Raw genomic sequence first — 25062 nt, 5'->3', positions numbered from 1 at the left:
GTAAGTTTAAAGAAATCAATGAGCTTTTGTAAACATTTACGTGCATACGTAATGTTTTAGGCCCATTTCCGGTTGATTTACGGAAAGTCCGCGTCACTTGAGATGGTTACGTTAACACGGCAGTTGTCGTGCGTTAGCCTGATCAGGTTAACTGCGTTCCAATTCCAACAGGTTGGACTCCTAAATACATATTCTTTGATTCACGCATTTAACTATAGCTTGAGGTGAACAGGTAATGATATTGTATTCCTATACGTATAGTCTTTGATCAAAGGTAATGATATTGAGTTCCTATATGTATAGTCTTTGATTCAAAGGTAATGATATTGAGTTCCTATATGTATAGTCTTTGATTCAAAGGTAATGATATTGAGTTCCTATATGTATAGTCTTTGATTCAAAGGTAATGATATTGAGTTCCTATATGTATAGTCTTTGATTCAAAGGTAATGATATTGAGTTCATATATGTATAGTCTTTGATTCAAAGGTAATGATATAGAGTAACTGTATGTATAGTCTTTGATTCAAAGGTAATGATATTGAGTTCCTATATGTATAGTCTTTGATTCAAAGGTAATGATATTGAGTTCCTATATGTATAGTCTTTGATTCAAAGGTAATGATATTGAGTTCCTATATGTATAGTCTTTGATTCAAAGGTAATGATATTGAGTTCCTATATGTATAGTCTTTGATTCAAAGGTAATGATATTGGAAACATTGAGACAGAATGATTGTCACATCACCCACGACCTCACATGTGTTAACCGCGATAGTCAAAATTCTATAATTCTTGCGCATGCGTAGTAATTTCCGTTGTACCCGACTTGTGGCTACATGGTATATCTGCGTGTATACACACAGACATGCCATATTTGGTAGAGTTCTCAGTTTTTATTCATTTCTTTCGCATCGCAGAATCAATTATTATCACCGATAGTAATAACAAGGTCTCGCTTTGACGCGCATGAATAAACTTTCACCACCGTTTAGACTATTGTAAGTTATACCCAAGGTAATATTCCTATTATAGTTGGCTATCTAACATAAGCGTTAAGAACAAGCGAACCGTACAACTGAAAGGAACAAAATATCAAATATTTTGTATATGTGATGCATTTATTCTAAGCGAGACCTACTGTATTAAGGAAAGCGTAATGTCCTTATAGACACGTTTATCTACAAGTAGACAAGTAGCCTATATACACAGTGCTATAGCGTGGACAATCTTGCTGAATGCATTATAATTATGTCGGTGTATTGCCAAGTTTACGTTATTCTACACATCAGAGAGTCATGAGGTAAGTTTTACATATTCCTTCTGATTTGGTTTGTTTTACTTGCTTTTGTTTGGGTTTGTTTTATAAAGTATATCCATGATTATGTGGTCAAAATAAGTAAACAATTAAATATAACATAACCACGGAGTAAGTTAATCAAACAAAATACTAAAAGAAGCAACAAAGCCAACAACACACACATGATACATATTCACAAACTATAGGCTATGGTGTAGTAATGTTCTATAGCAGATCGTTGTAATTATAGAAACAAAGGATAGATATCCACACACTAAAGGCTACGGTGTAGTAATGTTCTATAGCAGATCGTTTTACTTATAGAAACAAAGGATACATATCCATAAACTAAAGGCTACGTTGTAGTAAGGTTCTATAGCAGATCGTTGCACTTATAGAAGCAACGATACATATCTACACAATATAGGCTACAGTGTAGTAATTTGTTCTATAATAGATCGTTGTACTTATAGAAGTAAAGGATACATATCCACACACTATAGGCTACGGTATAGTAATGTTCTATAGCATATCGTTGTACTTGTAGAAGCAACGATACACATCTACACAATATAGGCTACAGTGTAGTAATTTGTTCTATAATAGATCGTTGTACTTATAGAAGCAAAGGATACATATCCACACACTATAGGCTACGGTATAGTTATGTTCTATAGCAGATCGATGTACTTATATATATATAGAAGCAACGATACATATCCACATACTATAGGCTACGTTGTAGTACTGTTCTATAACACATCGTTGTACTTATAGAAAGCCTATTACGTTTTAAGTACTTCATTTTAGTGATAGGCTTTCAGTATAGTTTGATAGCAGATCAGTCCCACCTCAAAAATCCTATGTATCAAAGATGTAATCATTCACGAAATATCTTCAGTTCGGTGATTTACTTTATTGTCTTTTGGGGGATTGGGGGGGGGGGGGCTTAAAGGAGCTGGCTGATGTCCGTCCTGGGGGTACGGTATGCTAATTCTTTTTTCATTATCGTCCTTTCTCAATAAATATTTTAGTGTTTCAGTCTTGCCTCTTCGTCACCTACGGACTGACGGTCTGACTAACTAATTTTATTTAATGTAGCTACTATTTTGATAGTAAAATATCAGTTCTTCCACCGGTCCGTCAGTTTACGAAACTAGAATCATAAAATAACGGCAGATATAAAACGTAAAATGTCATGGTTTAACTTTCTTTTGTCTTCTTTTAAGGAACATATATCAATCAATCAACTCATGGCTATTCCGTCGATCCATCTTATGGATTACAACTCTAGTCTTGGCAGTCGTTTTACTCCTGTACAACAAGCAATTTCCTCTCTATCTGCAAGTGAGACGTGGAAGCAGCCACAACCTAAATAGCATTCTCAGAGAAAATTTACATTTACATTCTGGTAAGTACCGTATATTTAGTTTTTGTCTTATGTTATGTCATGTCATGTTATGTTATGTTGTAATGTTATGTTATGTTATGCTATGCTATGCTATGTTATGCTCTGTTATGTCATGTTACGTTATGTTATGCTATGCTTTGTTATGTTATATTATGCTATGTTATGCTATGCTATGTTATGCTATGCTATGCTATGTTATGCTTTGCTATGCAATGCTATGTTGTTATGTTATGCTATGCTCTGTTATGTCATGTTACGTTCTGTTATGTTAATTGTTTTATCACTGGCCAAACCTTAATAGAATCTAGTTGGAACGATTATCCAATGCTAATACCATTCTATACTGTCCTCTCATATCATGCATCGAAGCACTCATGTTAACAGTATGAGCAATTCCGAACCTTTATCGGTAACCGATAGAACAAGAAATGTTGAGGGGAATGTGGATGCGGGCTGAGGTGGAAGGTGACAAAATGATGACATTGGTTGTTGGCCTTATTGTATAATACCTATATGTAAATTACAGCTTGGCATGACATTGGTTGTTGGCCTTATTGTATAATACCTATGTAAATTACAGCTTGGCATGACATTGCTTGTTGGCGTTATTGTATAATACCTATGTAAATTACAGCTTGGCATGACATTGCTTGTTGGCGTTATTGTATAATACCTATGTAAATTACAGCTTGGCAAGACATTGGTTGTTGGCGTTATGGTATAACACCAATGCAAATTACAATTTGGCATTATGCCAAGCAGGCCGAGACGCTAAAGGTTCTTAACAGAACCAAAGCCACGTTTATGGTTATATTAGCAAATAACATTAGGATTATTTATCCCACAAGTGTAACTGCAGGGATACAATACCCGGCGATGAAGCAACGGGGAAGGGATTTGTGCTTTGGTTAAGGGGTGGACAAGGGTCGCAATTGTCGGGAGTAGATTAAGATTAATTAAACTAAAATACGCAGAGAAGCATTGAAAGGATCTAGTTTTGCATTATCGGAGTAGATTTATAGTTTTTGTTTCAATGATACTGTTTAATGAAACATGTTTTTCCATAGTATGTTCGAAACCTGGGATCGAAAATGCAGGAATCTTTTCAAATGCAACTGTTTATGGAAAACAAGTCACTGCTCACGTGAGTTAATATTTATAGCTTTTGTTAATAAGTCCAAACCTCCATACATTTTGATAGCTTTTCTTATTTCGTTTGGAATATATTTATTGCGCAATAATCTTCAAAGTACTTCGTGGTCATCACATCAAACTGACCATAAATTAAGTTCGGTCTTAATTTAACGTTGGGCTGATAAGTGCTTTTCAAAGTTTGTGTGAGGTTGAAGGGGAGGGGGGAGGGGTCTATACACCCACAGCCCCTGAATCTTAACAATATAATTTATTATTTTATAATTTGTCTTCGTACTTTAGAGACATTTGCTGTTCAATAGTGTCCCAAAGAGCGGGAGTCGTACTTTAGTGTCTGTCATGTGGGCATTAAGTGCATCCTACAATACACCGGAACCGTACTATATACGATACATGCTGGATGCAACCAGAACCACGGAAAATAAGGTCAGAAAGATTATTTAATGTATTAATTAATAAATAAATAAATTATGGAGCCACGTATAGTATAAATACATCATCATGATGTCATGTTATACCGCAGCGTTATCATTACGTAGAAGTTATTTTTGTGTATAAGTTGCATAATATCAATGTATATGATATTCATTGATTTAATTTAATAAATACTTTCAGCTGTTTGAATTTTTGTACGAGTCTCATGAGTTTGGCTCATGCAAACAGTGTATCTTAAAAATAAAAAATAAAACAGAACGATCGATCCGTCTCTAGTTACGAAAGGAAACAACAAAACGTCAAACAATTAAGATAAACAGATAATAAACACAGCAACGACAGGCATTTGAGAGAAGCTATATGCATCTGAATGAGACATGGAAACGGGGATTCCGCCATATTCCGAGCATGATAGCGTAATACTATTTCCTTACTTCACATCACCGTCTCATTACTATAACTTGTCGCCTATTTTTCATTGAAACGATTATGCTCCTTTATTCGTTCATTTTTATCTTCAATTTTAGACTGCTACTTTAATCTCTCATCTGGTTGCTCTAAAATATCCGACGTTCATCCATGGACATGTACCATATCTAGAGTTACCTACGTAAGTAGTTTAAGTGTGTTAACGATATATTGTTCATCCATAGACCTGTACTATATCTAGAGTTACCTACGTAAGTAGTTTAAGTGTTTCAAAGATATACTGTTCATATATGGATAGGTGCCATATCTAGAGTTACCCCATTTAAGTATTTTAAATTTGTTAACGATATACTGTTCATCCATGGACATGGACCATATCTAGAGTTACCTACATATGTATTTTAAGTGGTAGCTACCTAGATATATATATATATATATATATATAGAGAGAGAGAGAGAGAGTGCGCGCACAATATTATTTGATCAACCACGTTCATGTACCATTTCTAGTTGTAGCTACCTAGATATATAGAGTGCGCGCACAATATTATTTGATCAACCACGTTCATTTACCATTTCTAGTAGCTACCTATAGATATATAGAGTGCGTGCACAATATTATTTGATCAACCACTTTCTTTTACCATTTTTAGTTGTAGTTACCTAGATATATAGAGTGCGCACACAATATTTGATCAACCACTTTCATTTACCATTTCTAGTTGTAGCTACATAGGTATATAGAGTGCGCGTACAATATTATTTGATCAACCACGTTTATGTACCATTGCCAGTGGTAGCTACCTAGGTACAAAGAGTGTGCGCACAATATTATTTGATCAACCACGTTCATGTACCATTTCTAGTGGTAGCTACCTCAGTATTTAAGGGTGTTTACAATTGTTCACCTTTTGATATACTCACATGACAAGGTGCAGTCACGCAATATCCTGCATACAAAATGGCTGCCTAATCTACAGCCAGTCTGTTCAGTGTCAGTTGATTCTCTCCGCAGTGAAGTAACGCCTGTTTATGCGTCTATACTGAGGGAGCCCTACTCCAGATATGTGTCTTGGTATTATTTCATGAGATACGGGGATGGAGACATGAATGAGACTGGTTTACTCACCAGGTTAGGACCCGACGCTGCCAGACCTAATGAGGTAACTATGCGCTCCATGCGTTTTCTTTACAGTGAGCACCAAGAAGTTACGTTTATGCAACACTATTAAAAGTTTGGTTACGTTATGTGGTAGTGCCGTGTGAATGACGATGTTAGTCTGCACTAAAAAAACTAAAACAACCATTAAAACAACTTCAATACACAAGGTCACTTAATGGAAATGCTCTAATATTTCATCGTTATTTTGCCAAACGTTGCTCTATTTAAGAGTTGCAAAAATTAAGATTTTTTAGTCGAAGAACTTGGATCAAAAACGTCAGTTACAGTCACTGTGGCATCCCGACCCCACCTCAGCCTCTACCTAGCCTATGCATCTCACATGACCTGGGTCTCTTCTGTGGCATCAAAATCCATCTTACACGCGTTTACAGGACACCTATTATAATGATATTATACAATCACAAAGTTGAAGCAAGTTAGCATATCATGTACTCCAGAGAAAATCCCACAATTTCATAGCTTTATATCATGTTATCGTCTGCTGGCATTTTCCGCCATTTTTATTTCCCGCCCATTTTTATTCATATTATTAGACGTTAGATGATTGCCTTCGCTTGGAGCGATCAGATTGTTTAAATTGGAAATATTACAGACTAAACATCATGATGTTCTGTGGCCACGATCCTAGGTGCAAGTAAGTATAAACGTTGTCTGTGTGCATGCCCGTCCATAACAAGTCGTAGCTTTTCATATAGACTGTACTAATACTACCATTGTAATAATATCAGCCCATTTTTTACTAGTAGCAGATAATTAAATTCAGGTTCGTTTCGATTCAGTTGTCTCTAGTAAGTTAAATGCAGTATTACTCTGGTGATAAATGAAGCTAACCCTTTGAGGATCCAGGATTTCCTGGAAGTGTAGATCCGGGATTACTGTACCCAAAACAGATAGAAAGTAAGGAATGCGTACTATGGGAACCATTTTGAACACAATATTGCTCTTTTCAGTGTCAAAAACACATCAGAAGAGTTGGCCCAGGGCCCCATTACCCAGTATCCGCCCCTGCTAACATGTTAATGACAACTAATATGGCCTCCTTTCGTACATTTTGTTTTTCTGTTGTGGTAGCAATAATTGAACGCCCTTATATTTTGTTTCTCTGTAAAGCTACGATCCAGACTACGCTCTTGCTAAAGCCAAGAAGAATGTTGATAATTACTTAGTTATTGGTGTTACCGAGGAGTTTACCGACTGGGTTCGGGTTTTAGAACGACTGATGCCGTCTATGTTCCGTGGCGCTGTTGAAAAATATCTCGAACTGGAAGGTGAATCTCTGTTTCTGTTATATGTGTGTATAGGAGTAAACTGCACAGTTTATTCTCAAGACAATTTGTTTATAAAGACACAAGCATACGACCGTGTTAAGGTGGATGAGGGTAGGAGGGGTGGACGGAAAATGCCCGTTACATTCACAATACATCAACAATCAGTATGTACAACATTTGTTGTAAATCTATTACCTGGTCTACTGTTGCATACAAGAATAGAGGCCGAACGTTTTTATTTCGGTTAACTGGTAAATGCTTAATCAACTTTAAGCTAACACCTTCTTACCCGCACGAATATCTTGCTTGCATCTAAAGAGGTGGAATACAATATATTAATTTTGTTTTAAGAACCCCTTTCTAAAGTCGAATCCAACATTCAAATTACAAATCAGATTTTTATATTAGTGACAGGTTTTGGGCTATTTATCTAAAAGGTTATAAGTAATTGCATCAACTTGTTGCATGTGGACTCTATCCGCTTTTCCAGCATAATGGACCCTACACTGATATTCTTCCATTTTTCGTTTCCCTGGTAACTAACTTGTTTTGTCTCTTATTTTATCCATCAGATGAGCTGCGACATATCCTACACACGCCATTCAAAATAGAACCCTCACCAGAACACCAGGAAACCATGAAGAAACGCTTACGTCACGATATAGAGTTTTATCAATACGTTAAACAGAGATTCCATAAATTAAAGAAAGAAATATTATCTGGAACTGGTTGCTAGGCGTGATAGAAATAAGATCCAAAGTGGTTAAATTATCTAACTAAAAAAAAAAGGTTTTGAAAAATGGAAGATTTGATGGTCTATTCACTGTTTCATATTTTAATTCTTTGTTTGATTAATTGAATATATCGATTTATTTGACCTACTGACCTATACTCCATCTGTTTCGAATTAGCTATCAACCTTTCTGTTCTTTGGAAGGCGTGGAATCCTTGCGAAAGTTGAAAATGGAGCTAATTACTTGTGTTCTACGATCGCCTGTTCTTTGAACCGGAACAAACTACCAACGAAACTAAACTACGCCGACATACCTACACCAACAAAGAATAGGAAGAAAGAAAAACAAACAGAAACATGAAATAGGAATAGTTTTCAGTTCATTGTATGTAGGATTTACTTGTGATATCAACATACCAGATGGACAATACACAATATCTATAACCTTTCGATATTTTATTCCTTATCAAATGTAATATTTCCATTTCTGTCAGAGGTTTATCATTGCATTTGACATTCGCTATCATTGGTGGATTATCCTTCATCTCTGGACCAGATTAAGATCCTCTGACCCCCCACAACCAGCAGGGGCACAGCCATATACACTTTTCTTTGGGGTTTACCCTCCCCAGAATATATCAAGGGAGGGGGGTTCCCTTGGCATACAGAAAATATTGTGTAAAGTACATAACATGTATGTGGGTAATAATCTATATTCGAAATTTATTCAACATTGTTTAAAGTTGCAGAATATAGCACCATTTGCATCTTAGCATCCTCCAGTTTGCCACAATTTCTCAAAGGAGAGAGGCCACCCCTCTGTTGGTGGTCCCCCCCCCCCGCCTACGGTGCAATAGCATCCTAAGTTTGGTTTGTAGGCACAAAACGAAAATAATATGTTGCATTCTTGTGCCAGGCTCTTTGAATTCGCCCTCATGCCTACTAGATAAACAGGTAGCGTCTCACACATTCCCGATGAATTATGTTTAGTTCATGACTATATTTTCACCAGAGTCGACGAAGGGCGGCGGACGAGAGGGTGGGGGGGGGGCTCGAAATAGACCCATACCCAATTGCACAGGCCACGTCAAGTTGTTCTTTTCTTCAGATAAAATATGGTAACCCTAGGTGACGGAAGAAGGAAGCAGGAATGTTCGAAATTCTTGAAATAAATCCCAGCTTCTTCTTTGGTATCTTCTTTGAAAAAAAAATGAACAAACTGAACAAGTAGTAGAAATAATGGAACACAAAACATTTGCATACAAACCATCTTTATTTATTTACAAGATATCCTTAGGGAAAATTGTATTTTGGAAAAGTACTTTTTACATACTGAAGATTTAATGATAATCCAACACATTCAGGATATTATGTTTGTCTTTTATGACATTGAGTATTCTTGGCTTTTACAAATATCAAAATGTTAAATCATATAAACCAACCAGCAACAACATCCGGCAGAATGGCAAATTACATATTTATACAACTACATGAAATTGAGTATCATGAGGGTAATTATACCACCCCAACCTACTTCAATTAACATATTACAATAATCCAATCACTACGTCCCCACCCCCTTTTCCAGCCCCTTCCCTTAACCTATGCCCAACATAGGTCTTCTTCCCAACACAAAGTTATGCCCATTCCATAGATTACAATATTTCATATAAACCTATCACAAGTAATATAAATGTTAGCTCCATTATTTTCACTTGCAGGTTCACTCTTAACATCTCATGTTCTTTTACAGTTGTCTGTTTTGGGCAAAGGTGTGTGACATTAGGTACAAAACAGAAAGACAGAGAAACGGACTAGTAAGTTGATTGACAACTAATAGAAAACACTGGTGGGTTAGGCTTTAGCCTTCCACAACTTGATCTATACTCTGAAAATATGTGATGTTCACAAAAAATATGACAACTGCACAAAAAAAACGGAAAAAGAAACTTCTGCACTGCCAAGAAAATGTGAACATATACCATTATTATGCAGGATTGGAACCATTTAACACAACTTAGAACATGATTCCTACAAATGCATCTAGTACTTAAACCATGACCCCTGCAGTAGCTAATGAAAGGTCCTCAGCAAACCCTAGAAAATGAAATCATGGTAAGTTGCATACTCCATTTTACTGCCACAAAGCATTTTGTTGCATGATTTAACAGTTATCACCAAGCCAGGAATACTTTGGACAGTACAGAACCAGGGAACTTTCGTAAACTTCAAAAATAATAGAAATTTACAACATTTTAGGCGATGCTGATGATTCAAGAAGTTCTAACGTTTGCATCTGAAATTACCAACTCTAGCTTAGGCTAACTTAGGCTAGCTTAAGCCTGGTTACTGTGAGTAATTTTCGTTCATTAAGTGACTTCAAATCAAAAAGACTATATTGTCAGAAACCATGACTTGATTAGCATCCTGCATCTCTGAGAGGGCAGCATCCACCTCTGTTTTCTCAAATTTATCTTCTCCGGTGAATTGTGTATTAAGTTCCTCCAGAATCTTATCCAATGGCAGTGACTGGGCGTGGCTATCACTGAATGCTTTCGAAACAGCACTCCGGAAGGACTTGAGTCTGTCAATACAAAATGGATTGTGGTGTTAAGTATAAAGTTACTTGAAGAAAGGGGAACGTTCACTGGGTAGAAATATACAATGAAGGTCGATTCAAAATATTCCCGACTAATATAAGGAAGGAGCACAAACCTTTATGGATCAATCATTTTACGTCCAATGGGTGTGGCTGTAGAGTTGTTGAATGCAATGACTCCAATGTAGGTTTAGAAGTCAAATGGTGCATTCTGGGTCATATTTAGAGGTCAAATGGTGCATTCTGGGTCATATTTAGAGGACAAATGGTGCATTCTGGGTCATATTTAGAGGTCAAATGGTGCCTTCTGGGGCATATTTAGAGGTCAAATGGTGCATTCTGGGTCATATTTAGAGGTCAAATGGTGCATTCTGGGGCGTATTTAGAGGTCAAATGGTGCATTCTGGGGCATATTTAGAGGTCAAATGGTGCATTCTGGGGAATAATATAAACCATAAATTATATCAATAGGTAGGTCTAGCAATTCTAATAAATGCTTTTGAAGTTTGAAAAATCACCCACTTAGCTTTTATTCCTGACCGACTATTTGATGTGGGATCACAGCTCCAATGTGGCAGACCCCACTGATCCATAAACCTCTACGTTCCAAAGGGGCACACTATGCTATGTGGGATTAGTAAAACAGCATATCTATGGCATCTTGACTTTACTGGCTTAGTTTAATCTTTTCTCTTTCAATACTTGCAGCTATCTTACCTTTCCTCTGATATTTTCACAGATGTTCCATCACTCTCAGAGGCAGCTTTCTTTTCTGAATCCTTCCATTTTATTGGCACTATGGAGAAATATAACCAAAAAATAACCATAACTACAACAATTCATTAGAATTTGTGACTGTGTGTTGCTATAGTCATATTCCACTGGCCCTCCATAGCAACCAGCACCAATTTAACTTTTATTGTCATTAAAAAATATTCCATTTGCAAGACATTAGTATAAAGGACATCAATAAATTCATGAATGTTGTTATCCACCATTTTACCAATACCGAGTATTTCCATAGCAACTATTAAGTAAAACAAGATTTACTTCAAAAAATGACCTTGCAACTAAATGGCCCTAAAACATGTTCAATGGATTTTAATCTGAAACCTCCAGTGTTTCCATAGCAACATCTTTCCAAAATAAACATCAGATACATAGCACTTTAAAATGGTGTAACTCTTTTGTAAAATAGAGACCTACAATAGCAAACTCAATATTAAGTGTTGAACTACAGTAACCTAGCAATGAATTAATATCTATTGAACACAACAGTGAATGAATCACAGTGGTATTGGTTTGCTTCACTTTCTAAACACAGTTTGTTGCTTGATAAATACAAATTCATAGACATGCTCAAAATGATTGAATTAAATTAGATAAAACCAAGACATACCTTCTAGTTCTTCCTCCCCAGCAGACTCTTCATAGCTATCAAAGTCATATGGATCTTCAGATCCATCCTGGCTATCTGTTTTAGTCTTCTTGGATGTTCCTTTCGGCTTTCGACTAATATTTGAAAATGAAGAGGAGGTAATTGTGTTGATGAAAACAAATGGAACTGCCCAAAGAGAGTAAAGGATTCAGGTTTGGTAATTAGTGAAACTTTCCTTCTTTATGCAAACAATATGACTCTTTGTATATTAACTGTGATGATATTGTATTATATTGTTAATCTTAGCAGTATGTGTTTTTGGCCTTTACGGCCTTCTATATATTATCCGGCCTTCCATATGTTATATACTGTACTTAGGTTCGTTTAGCTGCTTGTGTTTTGTTGTTTAAAACCTCATTAAAGGTCTGTAATCAAGTAAATCAGTCGTCGTCATTATCACTTCATTAACAGAGCTCACTTGTATTGCTTTGCTGAAAAGTTGGTTGTGAAAGATGTTATCAAAGCTGAATTTTTAGTTGTACCTGTGTGCAATTCTAGCCACACCTCATAAAACAAGTGTTACGTCTTCCTAAGGGTGGATACAATCTCCTCTTGTTACTCCATATTATAGTGAGTTAGTTACTGCCAAACCATGTAATGTGATATTCCCCCCCCCCCCCAATCTAACTAACAGTATCATATGGATGCCTGCATTCCTCTAAAGTTGAGAGTTAAAAGCTTTAGTCTTGTATCAAGCAAGGCCTTCTCACAGGACTTTACATCAATTAAACCCATGGTCATTGGTATTGTAACTTGTATGACCCACACACCAAAGTGTGCACAATTCAAACAGTCACTACTGGGCACTACAGTGTGTCACATCAACATGTCCACTGGGGGAGTTCCCATAGGATGCAGTCACAAACCACCACACACACATATATATTTACAAGATACCTTGCAGGTTCTCATTAATACACCTTGTGGCCAAGGACACAACGTAATGATCTGGCCAGGACTCGAACCTGCAATACTTAGTTTGCAAGTACATTGCCATAGCCATTTGACCATGATGCCCTTCATATCAGCAAGTTATTAACGGCATTTAATGTAATGGTTTTATTCTTTAAATCATAAACATTGGCCACTCATAGTTTCTTGTACAAATTTGATAAGTGCAAGTTGTGGGTTGGGCTTGTATTCAGCAGCCATCATAACTAACCATACATGAATGACAAATAAAGACAGTATCATCTAACCTTCTCTTCTTTTGGTGGGCCCTAGCAACCTCCTCATCGTGACCATTTTCTTTAGGTCTCTCTTCATCACTGTCACTATCATCATCCTCTATGCGTTTCTTCTTCTTCTCCAAAACCTGACAGATGATTAAAGGGAAGGGGTGAAGAGTTATTAGTGGAGATATTTTACATGTACAAACACACAGGATACCTTTACTTGTAATTTATCATTGACTTCCTTAGATACAGTAAGGATTGAAGGGAAGGGGTGAAGGGTTATTAGTGGGGATATTTTACATACTAACACACAGGATACCTTTACTTGTAAATTAGGATTCACTTCCTTAGATACGGTGATGATTGAAGGGAAGGGGTGAAGGGTTATTAGTGGGGATATTTTACATTTACTAACACACAGGATACCTTTACTTGTAAATTATCATTGACTTCCTTAGATACAGTAAGGATTGAAGGGAAGGGGTGAAGGGTTATTAGTGGGGATATTTTACATTTACTAACACACAGGATACCTTTACTTGTAAATTATCATTCACTTCCTTAGATACGGTAAGGATTGAAGGGAAAGGGTGAAGGGTTATTAGTGGGGATATTTAACATTTACTAACACACAGGATACCTTTACTTGTAAAATATCATTCACTTCCTTAGATACGGTGATGATTGAAGGGAAGGGGTGAAGGGTTATTAGTGGGAATATTTTACATTTACTAACACACAGGATACCTTTACTTGTAAAATATCATTCACTTCCTTGGATACGGTGATGATTGAAGGGAAGGGGTGAAGGGTTATCAGTGGGGATATTTTAAATATACTAACACACAGGATACCTTTACTACTTGTAAATTATCATTCACTTCCTTAGATACGGTGATGATTGAAGGGAAGGGGTGAAGGGTTATTGGTGGGGATATTTTACATTTACTAACACACAGGATACCTTTACTACTTGTAAATTATCATTCAGTTCCTTAGATACAGTGATGATTAATGGGAAGGGGTGAAGGGTTATTAGTGGGGATATTTTACATATACCAACACACAGGATACCTTTACTTGTAAATTATCATTCAGTTCCTTAGATACGGTGATGATTGAAGGGTAGGGGCGAAGGGTTTATTAGTGGGGATATTTTACATGTACTAACACACAGGATATCTTTACTACTTGGAAATTATCATTGACTCTCTTAGATACGGAGATGATTAAAGGGAAGGGGTGAAGGGTTATCAGTGGGGATATTTTACATATACTGACACACAGGATACCTTTGGAAAGTATCATTGACTTCCTTAGATACGGTTATTGAAAAGCAGAATATATACTTGATTTAATGCACCATTCGTCTAATGCAGCATCCTTCACACAACTTATTCCAAATGGTAAATATCTAAAGAGTCAAACTTTTGTAAAGACATTTGATATCTGTGGCTCTAACTAAGTTCCCAAGTCTCTTTCATTCTACAGATGCCCAGAAGACATTCATGCAACAAAGAAGAAGAAATACGAGAAGCAAAGAACATGAAAAGAGAATCAAACTGACTGGGGAGGATAAAATATAAATATCATGAATGCTCACCTTCTTAAAGATCGCAAACTGAACCAGTTCAATTGCTGCCTCTGCATCTTGGAGATCAATTGTCTTACTCAAACGAGATTTAGCATGAGCTGTCGATAACCGTATCATGGTTTCCAGAGAACGAGCTGTAACTGGTTGTGTCTGTTGAAAGCAATAATATCCACAGCTCTCTATGACAATCTTACACAGTAATAATATATATATCATAATGTGTATTATCCTAGTTTTATCAAACTCAATTAACTGATGTAATACAAGTTAATTTCCATTGTCAGTCTTAATTAGATAATATTAGGGTTTTGACTTATTCAGTTGTTAGTTTATATTTGGCCCAAACAAAATGGTCCCAACTCGGTACTAATCTGGCGTCTCCTACCTACCTTAGCAATATTGTTAGCTGCAGCTTCTTGACTCCTGAGCTTTGAATATTCATCAGATATGCAATCAGCTGCCTCAGCAGTCAATTGGGGCTTCAGGTTTTTAGCCAGATGGATAAACTTTCTCATAAACTCAACACTGATGAACTTTTGCCTGTTGGGAATACAAATATAATATATCCGGTAAGAAATGCAAATCATATTTCAAAAAAAGAAAAGAAAACCTCACCAAAATGTTATTGAATGTTAGCATATCTAAATTCTTCCAGAATACTTCAAATGTTAGGACCGAAAGATGAAAACCATCCACTCACATTTTCCTTTTTGATGTTAGACTTTTCAGAAACTAGATTCTCTCATCTCAGCTTCGTTTTATAATCCATTTAGAAGTTTTAGATTACAAGATTTGTTTTTAGATATCTTAATCATAAAATGGTTCTTTATTGCAGTTCATTATCTCTGTACAAACATGTGATGTGTCTACAAACAAACAAGATGGATGCTTACTTCTTACGAGTCCCGTGGAGCATCTTGTTGTGTTTGTCATAGATCTGTGTGTCTCTATCTTCCTTCTCCTCTTCATCATCTTGAGTGGTGAGAAACTGTGCAGCAGTACTTAGAGGCAGAGCTGAGCAAAGGAAGAGAAGAGGATATTACACCAATTTGCTGGAGTTCATCCAGTTCATAACAAGCAGTAAAATTAACGATAGCTCACCACATAACAAGGACACAGCTCAACACATAACAAGGACATAACATAGAACACCACATAACACCTCATAACAAGCAGTAACATTAACGATAGCTCACCACATAACAAGGACACAGCTCACCACATAACAAGGATATAACATAACATTGCTCACCACATAACACTTCATAAAAAGCAGAAACTTTGACAATAGCTCACCACATAACAAGGATGTAAAATAGCTCACCACATAACACCTCATAACAAGCAGTAACATTAACGATAGCTAACCACATAACAAGGACATAACATAACATAGCTCACCACAAAACACCTCATAACAAACAGTAACATTAACGATAGCTAACCACATAACAAGGACATAACATAACATAGCTCACCACATAACACCTCATAACAAGCAGTAACAGTAACAGACTTAAAATCAAATAAAATATCTTCTTAGTATTTTGATTTGATGTGTAGTTTATTAGGGCTCTCTAGCCACACCCAAAATAAACACAGGTTGCTGTAACATTTATCCTATCAAGTTCAATAAACTTCAAAAACTCTTATCATAAAGGTACCATGAGTTAGTTGATCAATAGTAGTGTACACCATATTATTTGTAATTATTGAAGAAGAGATCTTTTGAAACAAGTCAATCACCCATCATGCTAGCATGCTAATAAGTGCTTCCATGCTATCAAGTTACTTTGAACTAGTCCATCACCCCTCTTGTTCACATGCTAATGAGTGTTCCATGCGATCACAATTCAGAGATCTGTACAAATAATAGATCACATGCATCACCATGGTGATGACAATGGCCTCTGTAGAAATCCCCAGAAAGTCCCATTAATTAACCAATGCTGCAACTTACGTGCGCCGTCTTGCTCTCCAGCAGCTCGGTAGCGATGAATCCTCAAAACATGATCAGAAATTTTACGGTCATGATCAGGATCCATCTGAAATTAATAGGAGGAAATAAAAGGCAGGTTTAAAAGTTTAGTAACCATAGCTACAGACTGAGAGGCTGTTTTAGAACAAAGAAAGCCTCTAGTTACCATAGCTACAGACTGAGAAGGTGCTTATTTAACCAATTCAGGATCAAACTAAACCACAAAATGGAAAATATTCATCACTCCATTGCTTCTGTCTATTGGCACATCAAATCTTTTATGAGATACTTAGAATGGAAATGGAAACAATAATATGATGATAAACCAAGTGGAAAGTTCTTTGGTCCTTGCTATGAATTATTTTATCACTCCAGTTTGTGGTAGGATTTGAAAATTTGTTGGCATCAAGCGACAGTCAAAGCAACATACCTGATCCAACACAAGACAACACACCTGATCCAACACAAGACAACATACCCTCATCCAACTCAAGAAAACCTGATCCACTCAAGACAACATACCTGATCCAATGCAAGACAACATACCTGATCCAACTCAAGAAACCTGATCCATCTCAAGACAACATACCTGATCCAAACAAGACAACATACCTGATCCAACACAATGAAGATCAAATCAAACCGAGACAGCAGTGAATCCTGTAGGCCGATATTTTCCATTGGCGTCTTGTATTGGTCATACTGAGAAAGAGATACAGTAGAGACATATCAATTAGCATTCAGTGAAGGTAGATTTTAAATTTATTTCAAAAATTAACTCATGTGAATAAATCACAACCAATATAAGTTTGAAATAGCTTTAGAATAACATGAAAGTATTAGATATCACTGGTTTCAAAAATATTGAGAGACCCTGACTTGTAGACAACTGTGGGTAACAAGTGCACCTTATTCTGATAATAGCAAAGTTTGATTGACAAATATAATAATTGGAAGGTTTGGGATAATGGAATGCCTTGCAAATAATGTGACCATTTCTGAGCATGATGAAATGGATTTGTATGAGTATATAAAACTGGCTTATCGAACTATAAACTGATCCCAGAAATTAACAGGAAAATAACCAAACTGTTTTAACAAGCAAGCCAACAGGCTTAGTGATTACCAGTCAAATATTATATGAGAACATTTAAATGATATTATATTACAAGGTTTTCACTCTTCCCTGTTGACCTCAAATGGCATTTGACCACAAAAAAAAAATGTTGTTCTTGTACTCTATAATATGTACAACTTAAGCAAGGGCATTACTGTGTTTGCAAAAGTTACAAGACCTTGAAATCTGTTGACCTCTGTTGACCTTTGTTGGCCTCAATTGGCTTTCCTTGTGGAGTCCACCAACATTTCCTTCAATTGTTGTTGACCATTATGTAATATCAAAAGATCTATTATATGCTATTTACCCTTCCATAAACTGGATTTGCTGCGGCCAGCACACTACATCTAGCATTTAGTTGAGCATGAATGCCTGCCTTTGCAATGGTCACCCGACCCTGTTCCATGACCTCATGAATTGCTGTACGATCTTGGTCGGTCATCTGAAGAAACAAATCCATCACATTTTACTTTCTTTGCTGCACTTATTATTTAAAGATAATTTAATTAGAATACAATTGCATATTAATTTGTTACTAGAAACATTAAAATACTGGGCATATTATTCATATATATTAGTTAGAATAGGTCACTTTATACTTGGTGTTTACATCCTGTGGATTATTAATAAATACATGCAAAGACAAAATTATTTCTGGTTCAAACATCGGGTTAAAAATAAACCTGCTTAGAGTTTGACACCTACGAAGCCTTTCTAACTGACTACCTACCTTGTCAAATTCATCGATACAGACCACACCCCGGTCAGCTAGGACCATCGCACCTGCCTCAAGTCTCCTTTCTCCTGTTTCTTGGTCCGTGGTAACAGCTGCTGTCAACCCCACCCCAGATGAACCCCTTCCTGTAGTAGCAATTGCTCTGGGAGCCGTGGCTAAGACATACCTGTAAGGGAATTGTGAGTAAATGACATGCAAAGAAGATGGATAAACTGTATCTTACAATATAACAGAAACCAACAAGCTATGAGAGGCTCTTCACATACATAACAGAACATAATGGTTAGTTGAAGGTATAACATGGTGGTTAGAATTCCTGCCAAAACCATTGTGTTACTGTTTTACCACCAGGAACAAGCTCACTGTTGATGTGTTACTGGTTCAAAACTCCACCAGGAACCAAACGTCACATGGACAGGCTTTCAAATATGCTTCTAATGGCTTCCTATAAACCCTTGGGATTCACTTAAGTCAACTAACTCCATACCACTGCTTCCTTGAGGCCCATCCAGTGTGAGAATCATCAACAAATACCAGAGGCTGAGCTTGCACAGCCTTTTTTTGTGCTCAAAGATTTACAATGCAGACAATGAGTTTTCAGATTTAATTTGCAAAGTAAAACATTTAGCAAGCATTTTTCACTCAAATATTTGAACCAACTGCTTTCATGTTGAGGTTGGGGGAGTATGATTGTGATGAGAGGGGAGGGATGAACATGGACATGGGGCAGGGTGAGGGGATAGAAGGTCAGAGGGAAGAGCAGACTTTACCTCAACATTTGTGATTTGGCTGTAGATGGATCTCCAATCAGCAGTACGTTGATATCTCTGAAGTGAGAAAGTAGCAGACAACGTGATATTATTGTAGGAAAGACAAAATGATTCCACATCCCTAGTTGCTCCAGTACATTGCGGGGTGGATAGGCTGTGAGTACATTGTGGGGTGGATAGGCTCTCAGTACATTGTGGGGTGGATAGGCTGTCAGTACATGGTGGTGTGGATAGGCTCTCAGTACATTGTGGGGTGGATAGGCTGTCAGTACATTGTGGGGTGGATAAGGGGCAAAGGCATTTGGGTCCCATTTGTCTTCTTAGAGTATCAGTTCTTTCTTTGTCTTGTCTTTTCTTTGGAACTATTCATTTTTTGCTCAACTGGGACTTCTATTCCACAAGTTTTCTTTTTAAACTTTCTCAGTAGTCCGCTCAATCAATGATCTGTCCTCTGTTCTATTCCTTGTGAATTTATACATATTTTATATTGCTTTCTGTCAACCTTGATATTCTCACATTTAAGTTTAATCTGATCTCTTTGTGATGTTAGATTGATATGATTGATTGATTGAAATACAATTGAAATAAAGTTAAAGTCAATTGAATTTAAACATTGAAATATATTTTTGGTTGAAAGAGGCAATAATCACATCCAGTTCAGTGATGTCATCATGTTGAATTTTCTTTGAAATACTATACAATTGAAATGTTTGTTTAAGTACAAATTTCAAATTTGATCAAAACAATTACTCTATTGCAAGGATCGATGACTTGTACCAGCATCTTTAAGCTTAACTGATAATGTCAATAACTTAACTAATTTCACCAAAGTTAAGGAAAACACATTGGAAATAAAACATGTTATAAGGATATGCTTAACACCTACTAGTGTATAAACACCTAACACCTTAACACCTACTGTACTAGTGTATTAACACCTACTAGTGTATGAAAGAGTGCCAGCGATATTTGGGGAAAATCAACTTCAGCTCTTGAATATCTCTTTTAGAACATAAAAGTACACTGAATGATCTGTTTCATTAGTCACATTTTGATGGAAATTATTAAGATATTTCAAGCTGTTATGATGATAACTCCTAACACACTCAGCAACAAGGATAATGATTGACATTGAAGATATACTACTGACCCTCTTAATCTTGTTCCATTCTCAAGCACTTTCTCTGAGCCACCTAACAGCATGCACAGGACTGCCTTCTTGATGTACTCATGACCGTGGATTGAGGGCGCCAGTGACTTCGCTAGGACTTCAAACACATCAACATTCTTGTTTGTAGCAAAGTCTCGAATGGTGTGAACATCTTTGCGTGAGAACGTAGGAGCGACCTCCTTGCTCATGAGACGGATGTTGTTTGCCAGGAGAATGGTCCTGTTGTGAAGAGAAATTACTTCGATGATTCTTAAAGATCATCAATCTTGGTCAAACATTATAGCAGGGCTAAACATTGCTAGTAGTTTTCATAATTTACTTTCCTAGAAGCTCTGTTACACTTATATTTAGAGAGAAATCTTCTGTACGTTGTAATCACTTTATTAAAAGGACTAAGACAAAAAAAAGCATGGATACTTTATCATAAAGTAGCCAAACCATGCAGAAAACTGAGCAAATCCACTTCGTTCTCTGACCTGGGAATCAAGACACTAATAATACTATCTTCAGTTTTTCCACCAAATGGGAGTCCCAAAAGTGTTTGAGTACAGAAATAATCTGCACCCTCAACATGTTCAGTATTAATTACATATCAAGGCCAAATTGAAAGTTCAACAAAATTGTAACTTTTATTTCAAATTTTGAAATGAAACTAGATTGTAGTCAAACTAATGACTTTTTAACAAACAGACACATGACATACAAACAAACCAACCAACATACATACATCATGAAATACTGTGCTTGCAAACAAACCAACATAACACAGCTACATAACATTCCACAAGTTTACTTACATAATCAAATATAATTCTGCCTTGTTTTCTGATTAATAACAAAGAACTGATTATTTGTTGTTTTTAATTTCAGAATGGGATTTCAAACGATGACCCTCTGTGAGATATCATAGTAAAGAAACAAATCAAATTTTTTAGGATTACCTGAATGTGCCATTGGTGTATCCGCCCTGTTTGTTTGGCAAACAACGATAAGTTCCAATGACTTGTACTCTATCACCAGGCTGAAATATGAGAACAGTTAAAGCACAATTAAATACTGAAAAAAGATTTCATATCCCCATTCAAATATGTTAATTCAGGGTAAGAATCAATATTTTATTTTATCCCTGGTTAGTAGACTACATGCAATATTTACAACCTCCAATGTGCTTACAAAATGTGCAGGGGCATATAGCTAAACATGTTTTGGGGGGACCCAATGCTTTTCATGGGGGGCTGTCAAAACCAATTTTCTAAAAAAAAAATGCTTGATATTTTTGGGGTGGGCAGACAAATAGCTAGGGGAGTGGGGACCCTCGCCCCCCCCCCCCCCCCGTGCATAGGTTGATGCATAATGCTCTGTAGTTAGATGATAGAAATTATATACACAGGTTTTTATTCATCCTTTTACTTATATTAGAAGTGACGTCTCACCTTGCAAATATCGACAAGGTCATCATCGACAATGATGTCCACAGACCTGGGCAGTTGTCCAGCTGGTGCCTTCTCTGGCATTTCTTGAATGGTCAGGGACTGATGGTCCTTGTATGTTGACAGGCCATATTCTGTTTCTAATGGATTCCCTTGGTCATCCTAACACCAAAGAGAAATCAATCAAACTTTGTCATAAGACAACACATAGGTTTAATGATTACTACTACAGGTGTTTTAATACTGATTACTACTACAGGTGTTTTAATTGGTCCATTTAATACTTAGATCACATATACAGGCATATTGTTATTGACAGAATCTTGAATTGGAATTATTCACATGAGTCAGAAACAGCAAAAATCACACATTTATGGCATTGCATCAACTTTGTAAAACTTTGGAAACAACTTGTTTTCAAAGAGTATTTCTGTCATCTATAATAAACAAAACTTTTTCTCATCTTAGATGACAGTTGATAAATCAGCCCTAACATATCAAATTTAAATTTAGAATTTCTTTATTTAGAGAAGCAGGCAGTTTGCGGGAACAGTTCTATCATTAAATGTACCTGACAATCATTACAGCTTATGGTTTGGTTGTGTCATAGTTAACCGTAAGACTTAAAGACCCATTACACTATTATTGCTGATTCAGATTCATAGCTGTATGTCAACTTTATTTCTAGTGAGAGGAACATTTTAAAATTCTCATAAAGAATTTTTTTTATCATAAATATTGAGTAAGTGGCTCCATGATGTCATATTTAGACTTGATCAAGCCTTATTGTTGGTTTAATAGTGAAGTGAGATTAATTTGATTTACCTTTGTTGGATATACAGAGCTGCTTGGAAAGGCATCTAGAGATGTAAGGTCTGTGTATTTCCTTTCCATGGTCTTCTTGGTTTGAGGACAATAGTGAACACTTCGAACAATCTTAGGCCTGACTAGTGAACCTAGAAACAGGGAAAAGATATTTCCTTGGAGTTAAAATATGCAGTTTCAAGCACGTACACTGTCTGTCTTTAATAAACAGTAGCTCTGTGAGTATGTCCTCCAATAAATGGCACCATAAATTTAATTACAATGGATATTTATTTTGACAAGAACAAACACAAAGATTCCAAAGAACCAATGATGGTGAAACTTTCAGCTTCAAGCCATTTATTTCTGTTAGGTACAAAAAAGTCAATATTTAACACAACAAAGGTAAGTGGATTGAAAATGAAAGGTCGGCCATCACTGTCCAAAGTTTACAATGTTCGCTGTAACAGTGCTCATCTTTTTTTTTCATTTTATTTGGCATTTTAAATGAGATCTTGGCAGTGGAAAATCCCAACTACTTCCAAACTACAAAAGCACATAAAGTCTAAATCTTTCCTTGTTTTTACTTCTTCCTTAAATTTTTATCCCTCAAAGTTTCTATAAATTTAAAACCAGCCACTCAGTCATAAATTCTTTCACAAGCAGTGTTGTACTCACATTTAACTACAATGCCTTCGACACACACCAGGTTGCCAAGATGTCTGGCTGTTAGAGTCCTTGGTGTTAAATGTTTTGAGCCAAAGCTACCCTCATAACCAACAAAGAATTCTTCATACTGTTTACTGAAGGTTACATCAATAGTCGAAACCAGCTCCCTTAGTGCTCGTTGGAGAGCTATTATCTCCTCATGGGCATCTGTCAAAACTCTGAAAGGTAGAGAGAAAACTAATCTTAACAGAAACTGGGCTCTTTGTTAGATGTTTGTACACCTGTAAGCAGTTAAGATGTTTGTACACCTGTAAGCTGCTAAAATTGAAACAAGGTACTTTCTGGCAGCCCTACCGGTAACCCTACCAATATTTTTCCAACACGAAGTGCTGAATTTAGACAAATCTTTCTTTGGGGATTTAATGAACTTAACAAAGTCTTTGTTTCAAAATAAACATACATAAGATTGACTTTCTAACATATTTGGTTGAAACACTGATCACCATCAGAAAATAAATTACTCTTTATTTATCAAGTGGTCACAACATAATTTTATATGTTTTGAAAACAATGCAAATGTTAATAACCAAAAAAGACTGAATAAGGCTGAAGGTTCTATTAAGACTACAATAACCTTTTGCGGAAAAGAGCCACCTCATAGATGAACTAGTCTTGCTATAACAAGTTCAAGATATGATCTTGGTTCCATCAGTGAATCTTTTATTTTACCAGGATGTGTGGCATAGGTTTATTTAGGGGATTGGGGGGGGGGGGGCTAGGAGCAAGGTGTGTATTAATATTCCTCTTGATTAATAAGTGTTCTTTGTTGTTTAGGGCTTAATTGATATTTACCTTGAAGCTCGCTTCGGAGCTTTACGCCTCAGGTCATTAATGTTCACGATCAATCTGCTCTTGTTCTTATTGATCATGTCCCGAACTTTCTCATGGTACAACCCTTGATCGGCCTGAGAATACAAGTCAAAACACAAGAAGCAATTCATTCACACATAAGGAAACAGTCAGTGTTGTAAGAAATCACAACTCGCGACGAGTCGTGAAATAATTGTCAATAATCTGACATAAAGTTTTCAAGCCTTAATATAAAGTGATATTACAACGCTGAAACTTAGGTAATGAAATTTGATAGTTCTTAACCTTAGGCATAGCCTAGGGCTTGCATCTTACATTGTATGGCACAGCCTAGACCTAACTACTCTTACAAATAAATTAAACCAAACAACTTTCAGGAGCAACCAAAGTAAGTTTTCTATCCGATGGATTGGACTTGGCCTAGGCTAGGCCTGGCTCTAGTTGTAATGCGAGGCTTAACACGATACTCACATCATCGTCAATGAAATCCAAATATTCCCTTTGATAATCACGAAGTTGTTGATCGATATCATTCGCCATTCCGTCCATGATTGCAACTCTATTGGATCTTTGTCCTTTTTTGGTGAAATTCTTCAACTCTCTCCCAAATTGAACAAAATTTCTTTGTTTTCCAAGCGAATACAGTGTAGGCCTAACTTACATCTGGCTAAGTACGCTGAGCACAAAACATTACAGTTATAGTACAGTACGGACAAGTTGGAAGGTGTATTTCGCGCCAACTATCACGTGCATATTCCCCGGGACATTTAACAAAATCGCTTTCTCTGATTGGATATGTA

General features: G+C 36.4%; 2 protein-coding genes across 2 annotated transcripts; one reads left to right on the top strand and one right to left on the bottom strand.

Annotated features, from left to right (window-relative positions):
• Positions 1-828: 828 nt before the first annotated feature.
• LOC139984858 (uronyl 2-sulfotransferase-like) lies at positions 829-8249 on the top strand. The gene is made up of 9 exons (XM_071998960.1): positions 829-1303; positions 2530-2711; positions 3779-3855; positions 4146-4289; positions 4826-4908; positions 5743-5890; positions 6444-6544; positions 7021-7178; positions 7751-8249. Exons 1-9 carry the CDS (start codon positions 1239-1241, stop codon positions 7912-7914), a joined length of 1122 nt encoding a protein of 373 aa, XP_071855061.1. The 5' UTR covers positions 829-1238; the 3' UTR covers positions 7915-8249.
• Positions 8250-9165: 916 nt separating this feature from the next.
• Positions 9166-24957, bottom strand: LOC139984359 (zygotic DNA replication licensing factor mcm3-like). Its single transcript, XM_071998241.1, has 19 exons — positions 24734-24957; positions 24245-24357; positions 23402-23610; positions 22745-22875; positions 21923-22081; positions 21431-21510; positions 20469-20708; positions 19319-19375; positions 18543-18714; positions 18120-18254; positions 17308-17397; positions 16678-16762; positions 15611-15731; positions 15107-15257; positions 14727-14867; positions 13148-13263; positions 11910-12022; positions 11228-11306; positions 9166-10495 (listed from the first exon to the last, which is right to left on the bottom strand). Exons 1-19 carry the CDS (start codon positions 24809-24811, stop codon positions 10291-10293), a joined length of 2475 nt encoding a protein of 824 aa, XP_071854342.1. The 5' UTR covers positions 24812-24957; the 3' UTR covers positions 9166-10290.
• Between the last annotated feature and the right edge of the window lie 105 nt (positions 24958-25062).

Source organism: Apostichopus japonicus, chromosome 17 (assembly GCF_037975245.1).
Source record: "Apostichopus japonicus isolate 1M-3 chromosome 17, ASM3797524v1, whole genome shotgun sequence".
In the NCBI taxonomy this organism is placed as follows: domain Eukaryota; kingdom Metazoa; phylum Echinodermata; class Holothuroidea; order Aspidochirotida; family Stichopodidae; genus Apostichopus; species Apostichopus japonicus.
This window is presented reverse-complemented; position numbering and strand designations above follow the sequence as displayed.